The following is a 17,917-nucleotide window of genomic DNA, read 5'->3' on the forward strand; positions in this document are numbered from 1 at the left end:
GTAGGAGGATGAGGAAGAGGGCTGAAGATAACCCAATAGCTACACAAGACCATATCAAAGGGGGGACTGGCCATGCCATCAGATGAGGGGAAGAGAGGAATTCCTCTTCCATCAAGACTAAAGTCTTCCTCAAGTTCCATAGTTCAAGTCTGTAACGTTAAGGAACGACTCAAGCTGCTGGAGGACTAAACAGACTTTCGTTTGACAATTGTAGCTGTGCCCTAAACCACCATGTAGAAGCTGACTATGGGAAAAAGTCTTCTAGTTTCCAAAAAACACATATACTAATAAATTTTGGGGGTGAAGCTTAATTGAGAGTTTGAGACTAGATCAAATTTAGAAAAGGCATTTAAATGTTAATTTAAAACTCTAGGATAGTTTTCTTCAATCATTTCCCCCTTGAATAACTTTGTATTTAAGTCATACAAACTTATTCAGTATTGAAAGACATCATATTTATATACATATATATTTAAATATATGTATATATACACACTCATAAAAATGCATTTAAATGGAATGTGATTTTTAAAATCTATTTTAAGGTTTTGTATTTTGCTGCCATGAGTTGCCTCTGTCAGTGACAGCAATCAAGAGATTCCTTACCCTTTTCCCATTCATTCCCTGGTTTAGGATAATTATTCTGCCTTGGGCTCCAGAATTCTATTACAAATGAAAAGGCTAGCAAACCGCATTTCTTATTTCTTTCAAGGGATTGCACAGCGCTGCACAGCTATCAAGTACCACTTTTCTCAGCCAATCCGCTTAAGAAACATTCCTTTCAATTTAACCAAGACAATCCAGCAAGATGAATGGCACCTGCTCCGTAAGTATTTCTGGGGAAGGATTAGCCAAAAAAAAAAAAAAAATCCCACCTCCCTCTTAAGTTTGGGTTGACAGCTGTTTGTCCTATGTACCCTCTGGTCCTAGCTGAATTTGGTCAGACACTCCAAGTGTCAGTTGGCTGTGCTGTGAACACAGCCTGTTTACAATTCAAGGGTTAGAGCAATCAGGTGTGATGCTCTATATGACAGGGCCGTGTGCCTGAGTGGCACTGCTAATTAACATCAAGTGACTAAAACTTATTTTTTAAGTTATATTTTTAATTATGTGTCCTTAGAGGCCAGACGCACCGCTAGATCTTTCTAAAGCTGGAGTTACAGGCGATTGTGAGCCACCCAACGTGGGTGCTGGGAGCCAAGCTCAGATCATCTTCAAGAGCAATCTTCCTAGCCTATCTCCTTTTTTCCCTCAAGTCAGTGGGTATAAGGACTTACCCTGGACATTATACCTTTACTGCTCTCGTTTTTTCTTTATATAATATTTATTTTAGCTGCTGTGTTTAGCTCAGAACATTGTATTTTTGCTGAAGGATGTCTCTTATCTCTACTCAGTGGAAAGAACTGCTCTTCTTCGCTGTCATGGAATGTGAAAGTCTAGATAAGAACATGCGATATGAAACTAAAAGGGGTGGATATTTACCCGGAAGTTGTTGATTCTAGCTGGCTAGTGGTGGGTGGCACTGAGTTCTTCCCAGTGTGCCCAGTGTCAGAAGTCAGCATTGCCGTCTTTTCGAGTGAGCAAGCTGTGAAGAGGGCTGTGGTCATGTTGCTTAGTGGAGAAAGCCACTGTGGACACTGCCTAAGTAAATCTCCCTATAGAGCAAAAAGCTCTGTCCCAAACCTCAGGGCAAACATGGAGGCTCAACTTTAGGACTTAGAAAGTCACTGGATAAAAGCTAGACAGTGGTGACACATGCCTTTAATTCCAGCATTTGGAAGCAGAGGCAGGCGGATCAGTGAGTTCAAGACCAGCCTGGTCTATAGAGTGAGTTCCAGGATGACCAAGCACTTCACGGTAGTCCCATCTGAGTGGTCTTCCTTCCCAACTCCTTATGAGCAGCCTTGAAGGTTTTTGTCTCAGGGGTCTGTGGAGACCAGGCTCATTTTTACTGATTTTGGCCAGATAAAAAAAAAAATTACAGGGTTCTGCAAAGTACCTCATCTCTTTAACTCTCCAAGTTTGGGCCTCTTTACCCAGCAAGGCAACGAATGATCTGAGTGTCAGCCTTGGGGGAGTTTCTAAGAGAAAGATGTTTTCAGTGCACCCATGCCTGACTGTGTCTAAGAAGCCATGCTTGGTGATCTGTGCCACGTTTCCTAGGGAGGACTCCATCATGGCTGGAGCTGACCGCAGGCCGCTGTAGGTTATGCCCCACCTTTGTGTTTTGTGAGAGGTCTTTCACATCACAGGGCCTTGGGATGCTGTAGCAAATGATTGAGCTATTATTAGCTTCTCTCCACACATGTGGCCATCTCCAAATTGTTTGTACCTGTGTAACACTAAATTCAGCATATTTAAATTGTTACCCTCCATAACCCCTTATTTTATGATGCATATTTTCTCTTTGGAGGGAGGGAAAAGCACTGTTTTAATTCATATTAAAAGAGTTAAAAGCTCTGAGGTGGAAATAAGGACTCCCTATGAAGAAATAGGGAAACCCAGTTGGGCAGGGGCGATGCACACCTTTAATCCCAGCACTCAGGAGGCAGAGGAAGGTGGATCTCTATGAGTCTGAGGCCAGCCTAGTCTACTGAGCAGGTTCCAGGATAGTCAAGGCTACACAGAAACACCCTGTCTCAAAACAAAATAGCAAAAATCAAAAACAACCAACCAATAAAAAAAAAAAAAAAACAACAAATGGGGAAACCTGCATGTGGCTATAATGCTATGGCCGAGATTGGAAGCTACTGTAGCCAGTCTTCCCTTCCCATAGTGACCCCGGGGTACGGCCACAGCAGCAGAGACACCTTGCTGTTTGCGGAGATCTACTGCAGGGTATTTTGTTCAGACTTGTTGCCTGGCCTTGGGGGCAGCAGGTGTGTGCATGGGAACACCGGTTTTAAGAGGCTTGGTAGACTCCAAACATCTAGGTAAGAGCTCTTTTCAGTTTGTGTTTTTCCTAACAAAGACAGGAGCAGAAGCAGGAATGTCAGAAAGAAACAATGTGAAAGTAAAATAACCCGAAGGCCGGCAACCTGAATGTTGCAAGTGGAAGACACCTTGGTATATAGAGCAGTGGTTCTCCATCTTCCTAATGCTGCCACCTTTCAATATGGTTCCTCGTGGTGTGGTGGCCCCCAATGAAAAGAAATTATTTTTGTTGCTATTTTGTAACTATAATGTTGCTACTGTTATGAGTTATAGTGTAAATATCTGATATGCAGGATCTCTGATATGTGACCCCGAAATGGGAGGTGACCCACAGGTTGAGAACAGCAGATACAGATGTTATCAGTTAGGCGTACAGTGGAGACTTGTCCCGCGGGCATAGTCTCTCTTTATCCTGGGCAAACAGGTGAACTGTTGCTCTGTCCCATGGGGATCATCCCTTTCTAGCCTGGTAAGCAGGCTCTCCGCTTGTGAGATCGGGAGGGTGTTTCTGAGCAGCTAGCTGTCTCGATTGTGCGCCGTAGGCTTCTGCTTCCTTCTCCACGGTGTCTTCACCTTCTCACATTCTCTTAAACACTTGTCGGAAATAGACAGGAGTAGCTACAAATGAAAACTACAAAACTAATTGGCAACTGGGATGCTCAGACAAAATCCTCTTTTAGTACAAGCTGGGATTCTAGGCTCTTCCTTCCAAAGAGGGAGAAGCCAGGTTAATAACAGCCGCTGTGCTGTGCTGACCTTCCTCTGGGTTGTTCTTTGACGGCGGAGAATGTGTTTCTTGAATCTTCCTCACCCACTTAACTGCAGATCTTGTTTGTCACTCACGTTTATCCTGGGGTTGTCCCCTCCTCTCTTCTGTAGCTGTAACTGAGTTCATGGACACAGAGGGGGTACACAGATATTGGTTTACTCATCCCAGGTTGAGAATCCCCCAAATCCTCCACCCTGCAGGCCCCACGCCTGCCTGTCTAGCTTCGTCTCCCAGCATACAGAACTCTCTGTCCTGTAGTTTTCAGTCATTTTCCCGACCCTGCCTCCAATATTGATGGTCTGTTTCTGTTTTGAGATTAGATCTAAGAAGAATAACCGCTGGCTTCCTGGGCATGGCGGTGGCTGTCCTGCTGTGTGGCTGCATCGTGGCCACTGTCAGCTTCTTCTGGGAAGAAAGCCTAACCCAACACGTGGCTGGACTCCTGTTCCTCATGACAGGTATACTGTACACCGTCGACTTCCTCTCTGCGGCCCAGGACTCAGTGTGGTCATAGCACTGTTAATTATGTCTTTACCGGTGAGAAGAGAGCAAGCAGAAGATGCTCCTTTAGCTTTCAGAGGAAACACAGTTTAAAGTGAGCAGTACACCAAGTGCATTGCCTCATTTCCCACAGTGCTGCTGGTATTTTCTGTCTCATGGTCTAATTCTATGCCTTGCATTCTGGCTTGGGCTCTCGACAAAGATGGGCCACTTTTTCTCAGGATCACTCAAAGAGAGGAAGGTCAGCAGCTGCAAAGGTTCCCCTCACCATCCATGGACCTGAGATGGTGTCCTTGGCATTACTGTGGGGGACTTCCTGTGTTCTTGGTCTTAGAGACACAGACTCTCTAGCAGGCAATGCCGCTGCCCATTTTTATTGTGGAGAGACGTAAGAAGTGATTTGTGATAGCAATATAAGTGGGGAAGAAGGTGAGCAGTGTGTGGTCTGGTTGGGTGATGCTGAGGCAACAGTTTCTGGGTTGAGTTGTGAGAAGCCAGAAGTTGGGAGAGAACTGTGGGCTAAGGAAGCCACCGGGCCCGGACTTTGGGTAAGAGTTGGGTGAGTGTGTTGTGAGCAATAGGGGAAGGAGAGACACCACACAAAGCAGGAGCCAAATCGTTAGAGATCCCTTAATGACAGGAAGAACATGAATTTGAAGTGAAGGTGATGGAAACCGCTAGAAAGTTTCACGAAAGGATGGCTTTACTTAAAGCATAAGGGATGTGGAGGCATGGCTAGGGTTTTTTGGTTAACAAGTGAAGGACATTTTTGTGTAAAAGGGAGGTGGGAGTTGGGTCAGTGGCTAGCGGAAGGTGGCTATAGAGAAGAAATGGTTTCCTTTTCAGCCTTCACAGGAAGTGACATGTGACTAATGAGTGAATGCCAAATTAAGTCTCACCAAGTCGACCCAGCAGAGGAACCAACACTACTCTAGATGACCATTTCCACTCCTGGAGTTTGGGTACTTAAGTGACCACGACATGTTTTTTTCCCCCAGTATTTCCCTCTGTTATAGGTGATTTATCAAACCTGTGTTTTGGCAGCAGCATGCCCCCAGGACTGACACTATCTGGTTCTCCACTCTATTAGCATATGCTAAGTGTACTAACCAATGGGGTTCATCATGGTATTTTCCTACACTCCCACGCCATCTTTTCTGCATTTTGCTCAGAGCCAACAGATGAGGGCTATTTTTGTTTCTAGCACGTGCACCTCATGGCCTTTGACATGACAAACAGTTCTCCTTCCTTTTTACTCCCCTCTACTGGTTTTCCATGCAGTGGTGTGGTCTTGTCTGTGGACTGTCATAAACACCGCCAACAAAATGGCCAGACAAACTATGGACTCTGTGTAGTTCTGAGCAGAAAGCAAAGTTTAGAAGGCTATCTAGTGATGTAATTCAGGAAGGCTTGAAGCTGGTTCCTAAGTTTGGAAGGAGGATTTGAACCCTTAAAGCCAGACTCTGGGTTCATGTCTATGAGCAGGCCAGACGAAGTGACCAAATTGTTCAAAGATTCTTCTAAGCCTTGGCTGGGGATTCTTAGTCAGCAAAAATCAACTCCTTTTCTCTCCTCTTTGTTAGCTGCACCCCAAATTTTTGGTTTCTAGCCAGAATGCATCAAGGCGGTGTAGTTTGCTTCCCCTCGGCACTGCTTTGTTGTTTATTCTTGAGACAGAGTCTTGCTGTGCAGCCCTGGATAGCCTGGAACTTGCTGGCTTTGAACTCACAGCTGTCCCCGCTGGCCTCTGAGTCTATACATTATATTATTGCAGCTATACATTATAATGCCTGGCCGCTTCCCCCAAACTCTTGAAAGGTCCCACATCAAAAGTTCCAGAAGCATTATTTCTTTTAAAGGCCATCTTTTACTATGCATGAATAACTAAGATGTTCAGAATATGAAACAGCCGTTACTACTGAAACAAATCACAAGGCCACACACGTCAGGTCTAACGGTTCTGGGGAAGTCAAGGAGATGGTTGTTCCAGGAAGGAATGTGAAAACCCAGTTTCTTGAAGTGGCTGGCAGTTTTCAGGGTGCTGTGTTCTTCTGTCGCTTGAAGAGGGATGTAGGGAGGTTCCTTTTTGTTGATACAAACAGTGCCTCCATATTCCTTCCAGGACACCAAGGTAGTGGTTAATCCAGGTGGCTGAAGCCCCTTCTCAGGTAGTGGCAGGCAATGAGGAGTTAAAAGAATTGATTTTAATTAAGCAGGCTGTCTTCAGCAGCTCTAGACAGCAGCCCTCCCACAGATTCTTGATGCTAAACTTAGCCCCTTCTAATACGCTGGCGTCTTCATTCTCTGCCTGAACTGATTAGCTGGCCCTTCAGTGGGAACCCCAGTGATGTGACAGCCGAGCTGTTGAAATGAGGGGCATAGAACAACCTTCCTCTTTCAACCACGCTGCCCACGGACCAGCCTTGACGAACTGCGGATGGAGCAACTGCTTCCAGACGATCAGCTTGCAGCTGAGAGCTGGGCTGCAACCCCATATGCCTGACCCCTACTCTCCAGCCTTGCATGGGTTCCCAGAGAAGGACTTGGGGTGTCACGTTAGACCTATGATATCACATGCTCAGAAGTTACACGCTCCGGCACAGTGACGTACACAGAGGACTGAGCCAGCGAGGCACTCTTTTTCTAGCTTTGAGCGCCTGCCTGTTGCTAGAGTGTCCTGTTTCCAATGCAGTGCGAACGAGTCCTCTGTCCACATTAAATGATGAATGGGTTGGCGAGATTGCTGACTCAGCAAAGTGACTGTGCCGCCCCCAACAGCATGAGGGCCTCAATTTAATCCTCAGAACCCAAGTTAAAATATAACTCTGAATGTGGTGGTGTGTGCTTGTAATCTCAGTGGTGGGGAGGCGAAGATTGGAGCGTTTCCAGGTGTAGCTCAGTGAGTCCAAGCCAATGAACGTCCTTGTCTCAAAGAAGGGAGAGAAAGTTCCTCAGGGTTGTCCTAAGACCTTCATGAACATGTGTACACACACTCAAGCGCATACATGCAAAACCAAACAAAAATGAGTAAATGAAGCGTTCTATTGGATGACAGTAGTAATTAATATAGCTGCCATTGTTACCATTAGTGAGTTAATTTGTTCAATATTTTCAGTTTTAGTCTAGTTTTTGTCTGTTATAGAATTTTAATCTGTCTTTTATTGCATTTGTGTGTGTGTGTGTGTGTGGTGTGTGTGAGTGTGTGTGGTGTGCTGCCCTGTGCTTGTGGAGGTCAGAGAACAACTAATGGGATTCAGTTTCTCTCCTCCATCGTGTGGCTTCCCAGGTTGGAACTCAGGGCTGGGCAAACACCTTCCTTCATCTGCTAAAACCTCACCCTGCAATACACACACACAAACACACACACACACACACACACACACACACACACACACACACAAAGTCTTCCCCAAAGCTCTTGTGTTCCATTTTCCTCCCTGGGTGAAGGTCTCAGGATCAGCTGTACCCATTGTCCTTCAAAGACTGAACCCTTCTGGAAGAGCACGCGCGGCATGTCTTGTGACACCCCCATGCTGACTGCAGAGAAAAGGGCAGAGGTGCAGCAGCCCCTTCAAACCATCAGGAGCAGCCAGCACCCACCCTGGCCTGACCCTCCTTTGCTTCAAAACATCTAAGTAAAAGGGGTCTGAGTCTAGAATGATCGAGGCTATCCATCAACTACAACCCTCAACCACAGACACTTGATACATTATCTGAAACCCTGGGGACTAAATGGGTTTTAAAATTCAAGACCTAAATATTTTATTTTCGTAAAAGGCACATGTGTTCTATGTTATCTAACATGTCAGCCAAGTCTGGGGCATTGTTGCAAAATCAAATACATTAACATTTTTTTTTGCAACAAAATGTATGAATTTTCACACTAAGCAGGAGCAGTGAGGGCTGTCAGCCTTAAGGGCAGGGCAGACTTTGCCTCTAAAGGAAATGGATGCAATGTTGCAGAAAAAGATTAGATTTTTTTTTTAAAGGAATTGGAGATTGTGGATCTCTTCATTGTGTTGGTTTGCTTATTTTTTTTTTTTATGAGTTTTGTCTGCCTCTACTAGGCCTGCCACATCATTTAGCTGAGAGGACAGAGGTGAGGCTTTTTGAGTTAATCTATGTGAAAAGGAGCAAGTCTTTTTTTTTTTTTTTTTTTTTGCTGAAAGGGCAGAAAGACCAGAATGAAGGGCAGGCTATCTTCTGAAGGCATATGGAAAAGAAAATCGATGTTTATGCCTCTGGGTGTTGTAGTCGGTTGTTTATCAAGCAGGCTAAGCGTAGGGAAGCAACTTCTACTCTTGAGTCTTTTAAGCACTTCGAAGGAGGGAGATTAAAAAAGGATGGGCCTGGTTAGCCTACTTACATCTTCCAAGCTGGCCATGGGCACCTCTAAGGTTTTAGGGCAAGAAACCAGGCTGATGATCTGGGACAGTGGCGTGAATTTATTTGCTGTCCCGATCTGAAAATATCCCCTCCAGTCCTGCTCTTCTGTGATGTCATGATGTGTTCTAATTAAGAATATGGGCAGAAAGCCCTTTAATATTTTATAAGAGAAGTAGCTGCATATGCGGGTTGTCAGGAAAGCGGTAATTATGCACGCTTTGAAGATACGCCCAGACATAGCCAGGAGCAAGCTCAGGACAGGAGACCTCTCTCTCCCGGGGCCACTGGCTGGGCTGGAGGAATGAGTTTGCTGGGGGAGAAGAAAGGGGAAGGGAAAACTGGAGGGGAGAGTGGGGAGCTAACCTCTCTCCGTATGGATCCTCAAGGTAGACCTTAGGTTTTTTTTTTCAATGTTTGCATACAGAAACACCTCTCTTTGTACCTGGTATGAACTAGGCTGCTGCTGACGAGAATGAGGTATTATCTGAAGTAGCTTGATGAGTAGGCAATTCCTTCATGGGACAATTTGGTACGAACTACTTTTTTTTAAAGTTTTTTTTTTTGAAAGATTCATTTTTATTGTGTGTGTCTGAGTGGTTTTGCCTGCATGTGTATTTGTGTAGAATGTGCATGCAGTGCCCAAGGAGACCAGAAGAGGGCACTGGATCACCTGAAACTGGAGTTACAGATAGTGTGAGCCAACATGTGGGGGCTGGGCATCAAATGTTGATCCTCCAAGACCAGCAAGTGCTCCTAACCACTGAGTCATCTTATCAGCCCCCCGTGAATTGCTTCTTAAAAGCTAATTGTTGCTGCGCACCATGTGCCACTGTACAGGTTCGTGAACCAGGCAAGGGGCTGGAAATGGAAACCACAAGGACACACAGAGAAACATGGGTCATCTTTGAAATAGAAATGCCCCCTTCATTGTGTACCAGATCCGCTTATATAGAGATCCTTAACTGATAGCGATGCCCCAGCCAAATGCAGCAGAAACCACTCTCCTGCCATCAGGAACTCCTGAGGGTCTCGTGCTCAGAGCAGCTGCAAGCTGTCTCAGAGCCGAGGAAAACAAGTTGTTTACAAGAAATTCAGGATCTGGGGGTTCACAGCTCCCAACAAATTGTAGAGTTCAGTTTTGTTTAGCAGGCTACCTTTGCTTTCAAGGCACGTCGGGGAAGTGGCAGAATGCTTTGGGTCCCAGAGCTTCTATGTGATCCTCTAGATAACGTAAAAACTACCTCTCATCTAAGCAGAACTAGGTCCTGGGACATAGACGATAATAAATAGGTGGTAATATAGTGCATTAAGACAGCACAGCCTTGCTAAGACCTGTAAAATAAATAGAAGTATGTTCTGTTCAATTTGCAGACCCAACACAGTCAATACTGAGGGTTAAGTTGAATTTTTGACAATTTATATGTTGGCTCTCCAGCCCTCAGGATCTCCAAGTGTGACTTAACTTGGAAACAAGGACTTTAAAGACATGCTCACATGAAATTAGGGCAACATGTTGTGTCATAAGCCGGCGGAGATGGTGCTGGTCTTTGGGAAGGGGGAGCTTTGAATATTTACACGTGAAGATGTGAGGCGAAGGCAGCCGTGTCCAAGGGAAGGTGGTTTCAGAGGCAAGCCATTATAACCGATGCCTTGAACTTAGATTCACAGCCTCTGGAATTCTGAGAAAACAAGCTGTTTTCAGTTCCCTGCCTCTCTGCCTGTAGTACATTGCTACAGTAGCTCTATCAAGGTCATACATATGAACACAGTAAGGGTTTTAAAATGGAGCTTCTAGGAAAGCTGGCCTAAACTATGGATCTGGCTGCAGTAGGCATGCCTTTGTAATTTAAAACAAGTTTTTTTTTTTCTGATATGATGAAATTTAGGATTATGTGTTTATTTGTTTGTTTTGAGACAGGTTTCTCTGTGTAGCCCTGGCTGTCCTGAGACTCACTCTGTAGACGAGGCTGGCCTTGAACTCACAGAGACCCACCTGCCTCTGTCTCTGAAGTACCGGGATTAAAGGGATGCTATACCCAGGTGAATTTTGTTTTTGTATTTTTTTTAAGTATTTATTTATTATGTATACAATGTTCTGCCTGTGTGTATGCCTGCAGGCCAGAAGAGGGCACCAGACCTCATTACAGATGGTTGTGAGCCACCATGTGGTTGCTGGGAATTGAACTCAGGACCTTTGGAAGAGCAGGCAATGCTCTTAACCACTGAGCCATCTCTCCAGCCCCTGAATTTTTTTTTTTAATGGGACGAGCTTCTTTTTACAAGATCTTGTAAAACTTTGTCTCCCCTTAGTACATGCCCTTGTATGGCCATGAATAAGCCCTTCCACGAAACCAAGAACATCTCTAGCCACTAGTCTCTTGCAGACTTGCTCAGGATGCGAGGGTCCAGATGGAATGGCTCTTCTTCTTCATCTCTCCTTGGTTTCTTGTCTCATCTAGAACAACCCCAAGAGGTTTCAAAGGAGGGAGGACAGCGCTGGAGACCATAGGGGCATTGTGGCAAGAGGGAAGAGTAGACAGGGGACCGCTGAGTAGGCCAGGGGACCTGGCCTCCCTGACACCACGCCAGTGAAGCAAGGAGATACAATTGCATCAGTTTGATGAGTATCTCTTCCCCAAAATGGACCTGAGTGGCAGGGAGAAGCATGAGGTATTTCGTGATAAAATAAACACAGGCAAGGAAGGAAAAGAAAAAGCCAGAGAAAGGAACAATCAAATTTGTAAGATGTGTTAGCCTCTGTAGCTGTGACAAAATCCCTTTTCCATTGAAAAGGAAGAAAGGTTTGGTTTGGTTTTGGAGTTCATGGTCTTGGAGTCTTTCAGTCCATGGTCTCTTAGCCCCATTGCTTTGGGCCCATAGACAGAATAAGCCTATGGGGTTCCAATAGCCCCTCGAGGATCCCCCACTGTGACCTAATTTCCTCCTACCAGTCCCCATCTGCCAAAGATTCCACTGTCTCCCAGTCATGCTCACTGTGAAATACATTAAGAGCGTGGTCGGCTCCGGAAAGAGGCTGACGCATAATTACCTGCCTTTCCCCAATTGGCCACTCTATTTATTATTATATTTAGCATTTGGTGCTGTGACCTGGAAGAAGAGGCTAACTCTAACCTCTCCTGCCCCTCCCCCCACTGTCTTTGCTTTCCTCTGGACTTTTTGGCTCATGGGGTAATTATGCGTCAGCTTCCTTTCTCAGACCCACCACTGACATACTATTATTATTATTATTATTATTATTATTATTATTATTATTATTATTATATGTAACACTCACAGACTGATAAACAAGATAGACTCATGGCCTTTGATGGACATTTAAACTCCAAATTGCAACACAAGGCACGTTAGAACCAAGAGTGAGGGCGGAAGCTAAAAAGTATGCCAAAATTGTCTCTATTTTGCTCCCAGGAGGGGCACAGATTAAGCTATAGGGAGCTTCAGGCCCTGGCATATTGGGCAAGAAAAGAAATCCAGTTAGATACCCTCCACACAGTGTCCATGCGGTCTGTTCTCACCAAGGGCCCGGGAAACACATCCTCATTCAGGACACGAGGCCGAGAGAAACCTTTGCCCTGACCACGTCGGCAGAGTAGCGTCCTTTCTTATTCAGCATGAACCCAGGGTGTGATAGTAAAATGCATCACACCAAAAGCAGCTTCATGGAGTTCTTGGAGGGAAGAGTGCTCCGAAAAAAAAAAATCAACATTTTAGATAAAATCAAAGGGAATTTATTCAGAAAGCAATGTAAGCTGCTGCATTTTTTAAAGCTTAGTTTCCTAATAATACGATAGTCACAGAGAGGTCTTAGGGAATATACTTATTCTGTGTCTTATTTGGGATTAGCAGAATTATGAGCGTTATAAGGGACTTGCGTTGGCAAGCCCCAGGGAAGGCGAGGCAATATCGGGGTCACACGGAGCCGAGACGACAATGAATATTTCTTGCAGCCCAGCCCAGTGCGTTTTACATCAAAGGATGCTTGGAAAGTCTGAGTTTGAACTCAAGCTTTCAGAGGTCGTTAACGTCATGCTGCTTGTAAAAACGCTGGCTTTTAGGCAGTCAGCTGTATGCAGACTCCTGAGTGCCGGGTGAAGCTGTTTCCCTGGGAAGAGGTCATTACGGTTTACCTGTTGATTTTCCTGAGATCAATTTTCCCCCAACAGCCTTATTGTTCTAGTATCAGCATGCCTTTAGGGTCTTGTTGTTCACAAACATGGATTTTGTTGTCGGTGCAGTCATGTGGACAGATGTAAGGGCATTTGCTCTTCACCGGGTTTGGCAAAAGCAGGGCATACTCTTTTAAATGGTCTTTTCCCTATTGGACAACTTGGGTGATATGTCTGCTGCTAAAAACAAACAAGCAAAATTATAAAAGCAGGGCAGAACTCGGTGGTGGTTGCATATGCGATTAATCCCAGGACATGGGAGGCAGACATAGGCAGACCTCTGAGTTTGAGGCCAGCCTGATCTACAGAGTGAGTTCCAGGACAGCTAGGGCTACACAGAGATACCCCATTTCTAGAACAAACGAACAAACAAAAAAAATGAGGCAGAGCAGAAAGAAGTCAGATGATATCACTACTTTATTCTTTTCAGAAAAACAAAATCATTTATTTCTGAGCTTAGAAAGCCAGACAAAAAGCAGGAAATACCAAATTATCTCAGACAGAGTACTTTTATTTTGGATTATTTATTTTCCAAGTGCACATTTGGAAAAAGACTTAGGAAATGTGCCTTTGCGTGATGGAAATGGAAGCAGACATCTAGAGCCTGTGAAATGCCGTTAGGATGGAGGGTGATCTTTGTTCCCTGCCAACCGCCCCATGCTCTGAGTTGGTTTCTCTGTGGGTGGCTTTGGTCTCCAAAGCTGCGGATTAAGACAGGGTAGAGTTTTTGCTTCCTTTTGCCTCTGTCTTCTCAGTTCTAAAAGCTGTGCCTCATGTATCCCCAAGGATAGGAAAGCCATTTCCCAGCAAACAGACGCCTCTTCCATTGCCCACAGCAATAATCCCGGGCGTGATGAGAGACTGTGAGGGGCTTGGACGTTCTGACACTGGACTGAATGCCAGTTTCTGTTTTCCTTTGCTCATTTTATGTCACAAACTCTGCAAACGCCCCGTGCTCATCCTATGCCCACCTCCATAAAACATTCCTGAGGGTCTACATCCTCAGACTATCACGTGGACACCGAGAAACACGTTTATAAGTGGTGTGTGTGTGTGTGTGTGTGTGTGTGTGTGTGCGCGCACGCCTGCATGTGGTGGTCAGGCGACAACCTCAGTGACAATCTCTGAGTTGTGCTTTTTCGCAGTGTCCCTCACTAGCCCACTGAGCTAAGCTGACTGGCTAGTAAGCCCTGAGTCTATCTGCCTGTCTCCCCCTCTTAATGCTGTGATTACAAGCAAGTGCCCCATGACGGGCTTTTATGTGGATATAAGACCAAGACCTTCATGCTTGCAAGGCAAGAACTTTACCAAATGAGCCCTCGTTTTGTCTGCCCAGCCCTGATTTTAGTGTATTTGAAGCACAATTGTATATATACATAATTGATATGATAAGGTAAAATATTATATATTAGTCGCTCAAATTAATTTCAATTTGCGTGACTGATGGGCGCGATGCCTTTACTAAGATTTTTATACCAATTCCAAATTCCTACACATAATTTATATTATTTGGAAATATTCATTATTTTATTTTATTTTTTTTTAAAAAATTGTTGAAGGCCTAGTTTGTGATACATTCCGTATTTCACAAAAAGCATAGCCACTTCTAATAATTCATTTAATTTTACAGGTAACATGATAAATATAATAATCCATTTAAATGCTGAAGTGCACAAGTTGCCTTGCTACAATAAAACTGATGTGTACAAAAAAGAAAAAGAGAAGAAAAGATGACTTTGTATAATGATTGCAACTCTATGAAAATGTAGGTCTGGTATAGAGTAAAGGAAATGACAGCTGTATTGGGTTAGATTTGAGAGACAGTTAGATTCCGCTCCTCACCCCCGAAAAAAACCCAGAAATCTTAAGGTCTGGGAATGTCACTCAGTTGGTGGAGTGCTTGGCTCATATGAAGGAAGCCCTGGGTTCAGTTTCCAGCATTACCTGAAGCCAAGTGTGATGGTACAAGCTGGTGATCCCAGCACCCAAGAGGTCGTGGCAAGGGGTCAGACATACAAGTTCATCCTCTGTGTGTTCCAAGAAGAACCTGGGCTAAATGAAATCCCTTCTCAGTAAAAACAAACACTACCACCAAACCACATGGCCTGGGAGATAGCTCCTGAGAACTGGAGGTTGTCCCCAGGACTGGAAAGACAGAGGTTCGCCGCCCAGCCCAACCTTGGTTAAGCTCAAGGCTTGGGAGAGATGAGAGACCCTGTTTCAAAACAAAACAAAACAAAAAAAGTGGAGTGTGCCTTAAGACTAGCACCTGAAATTACCCTCTGACCTCCATGTATAGCTGCACATGCATAGATACCAGCACATAACACTCATACATGTATACACACACACACACACACACACACACACACACACCAAAAACAAAAACAAAGACATGGGGGGGGGAATTCAAGACAGGGTTTCTCTGTGTAGCAGTCCTGAAACTAGCTCTGTAGACCAGACTGGCCTTGAACTCACAGAGATTCACCTGTCTCTGCCTCCGAAGTGCTGGGATTAAAAGTGTATGCCACCACCACCTGGCCAAAGACCAGATTTTTTTTTTTTTTTACAAAACTATTAAAAAAAAATAAGAACAAAACTGAATTGAAACATGCATTGTTACTTAAACTAGGCAAAACAAATCTGAGTGGCGCAGATTATCTGAATTTCCCCTTCTATTTGTCGATGCTTGAGGAATGAATTCGTTCAAGTAATAGAATTCCAGGTGTCCCTGGATTTGGAATGATCTGATTTTCACCGAGCCTTGTCTGGCGTTTTTTCTGGACACAAGCAAAAGCACAGCTGATTGTTCTGTTCTCTTTGTGTTCCTCCCAGGAATTTTCTGCACCATCTCCCTCTGCACGTACGCTGCCAGCATCTCCTATGATTTGAACCGGGTCCCGAAGCTAATTTACAGCCTGCCTCACGATGTGGAACACGGCTACAGCTGGTCGATCTTCTGTGCCTGGTGCAGTTTAGGCTTCATTGTGGCAGCTGGAGGTCTCTGCATCGCTTATCCATTTATAAGCCGGACCAAGATTGCACATCTAAAGTCTGGCCGGGACTCCACGGTATAACTGTCTGTACGCGAGAAGGCCCAGCTACCGAGTGGGGTCGGTCACTCCTAACGGGAGTAGAACTGAGTTCACACCAGGGTTCCAAGCACAAAGAGGTCTTTTACATTCCAACCTGTTGCCTGCAGCCCTTTCCAGATGATTGATAGAAAATCATGCAGAGCCTCCCAACCTTTCTGAGGACAAGACTACTGTGGGTTCAAGTGCTTTAATGACTATTTATGCTCTGACTGTACGGAAGGAGGAAACAGTGCCACGGGACATTTATAGGCATCAGAAAAGAGGAACGGCGATGGAAAGATTTGTACGATTTCCATTTATTTCAGAAAGTTTGTATATAACGATCTCCGGAGAGTCGTTTCTATTTGCAAAAGGATTCGTAACAAAACGAGTATAATTTTTTTGTCACTGTATCAGGCTTGTTCGATTTTAATGCAGCATCTTCAGAAGGTGTCCTAATGGTGTCTCGTGTCAGCGCCTGATATTTCTGCATTCTTTGTGGCTGTTTCTTGTCACCAGAGGATTCTTCTTCTTTTGCCTTATTATTACTTTTAATGAATTGAAGTCAACGCGCTGACTTTTGTACCGGATTCAAATGCATAAGAACAATAGAACGGTTGTGTAAGAACTGATCCGGAACACTATGCAGTATCGTTTGAAGTCTTGTCTGTTGTTTGGCTTTGTGTCTTTTTATGTTAACTGGGTTTCTGCATTAAATGACTGCCCCCTTGTTATTTTACCTGTGTTTTTTCTCTGTCTTTTAGCTGGGCCAACAAATCTCCCTAGACATAGGACAGACAAGAACTCTGTTTTGTTTTCAATTTTGTTGTTGTTGTTGTTGATTTGATTTTTTTTTTTTAGGTCAGGTCTTGCTTTGTAGTCTGGCCTGTGGTTCACTGTGTAGCACAGGCTTGCCTTGAACCTGCAGTAATCCTTCTGTCTGGGTCCTCTGAGTGCTGAGCCCAAACTATATGAAGCCTACTTGTTTTATGTTGATTGATCTGGTCGTTGTTATTTATCTTTTCATAGCAATTCTATGTTTGCTATTGACATAAGATGCCATTTTCCAAACTTTTGAATTTCAAGTTTTAAATTTCACAATGATATTTAAGTCCCCCTGCCTTCGTCACCTGCCTGGCATTCATTCAGTGATGCGTGTGGTCCTGGCCTCCTGAGTTTTCAACTTTACACACCTGCACATCAAAAACGCCTGGAAAGTTCTTCAGCAGGACAGTTAACTCAAGGATGGGTGAGCATACGCTTGGATTTTAAGACAAGTGAAAAAAAAGAAGATCAAAGGAAGAAGAAAGAAAGACCAGATAATCCTGATGCACATCTGTGCGCATCTGGGACTGACCACGAGGGGCAGAATGCAATTTACTCCTAAGCCACCAACTGAGCTAGCTAACTTACTTAGCACTGATCTTGAGCCCCCAGGTGGGCTGTGTGTTTTCTCAGCTGTTACTTTATCCAGTCCTCCTCAAAGTTCTGGCAGGCAGGGGATCTCCCAGGGAAGCCGAGGGCCAGAATGAGAACATTTACTTCATTTTTTCCCCTTTAAAATCATCATTCCGGGGAGGAGTGGGCACTGACACCTGAGCTTTTCCCTGCAACTCAACACCAGCTCCTGTCTCATGTGACAGGCAGCAGAAGGCCCTATAAATAGGGGCAATGCCACACCCTCAATGAGGCATTGTTTCACATTTCAACTTCACTAGAAGAACGTCATTCATTAAAACCCCGATTTAATGGCTAGAGATGGACCTCAGTTGTAGAGTGCTTGCTTAGCATGTCAAAGACCTGGGTTCAATCCCCATCACTTTATAAACTGGGCCCGCTGCCACATGCCTGTAATCCCAGAACTGGGGAGAGGCCGGAGGATTAGAAATTCAAGGTCCTGTTTGGCTACTACAAAGTGAGTCTGGCTACCTTGAGACCCTGTCTCAATACCTAAGGAACTCAGTATTTAGAAAAGAAAAACAGTAGTTACTCCCAAAGAGAATAGAGTTTATTTCCAACTGCCAGTGCCCACACACCATCCTGAAGGCTGTTGGGAGGAGGCAGAT

At 44.6% G+C, this 17,917-nt stretch overlaps 1 protein-coding gene across 1 annotated transcript in view; it reads left to right on the forward strand.

Annotated features, from left to right (window-relative positions):
* Positions 1–16,590, forward strand: part of Tmem178a (transmembrane protein 178A) — a 63,587-nt gene extending 46,997 nt beyond the window's left edge. The window contains exons 2-4 of the mRNA XM_041631185.1: positions 713–826; positions 4,024–4,161; positions 15,613–16,590. Coding sequence (XP_041487119.1) covers positions 713–826; positions 4,024–4,161; positions 15,613–15,854 — 494 coding nt within the window. The 3' untranslated portion in view covers positions 15,855–16,590. The remainder of the gene's footprint in view (positions 1–712; positions 827–4,023; positions 4,162–15,612) is intronic.
* The last annotated feature ends 1,327 nt before the right edge of the window (positions 16,591–17,917 follow it).

Source organism: Microtus oregoni, unplaced genomic scaffold (genome assembly GCF_018167655.1).
Source record: "Microtus oregoni isolate MIOR12 unplaced genomic scaffold, Mior012 000036F_ref0000092, whole genome shotgun sequence".
NCBI lineage: Eukaryota > Metazoa > Chordata > Mammalia > Rodentia > Cricetidae > Microtus > Microtus oregoni.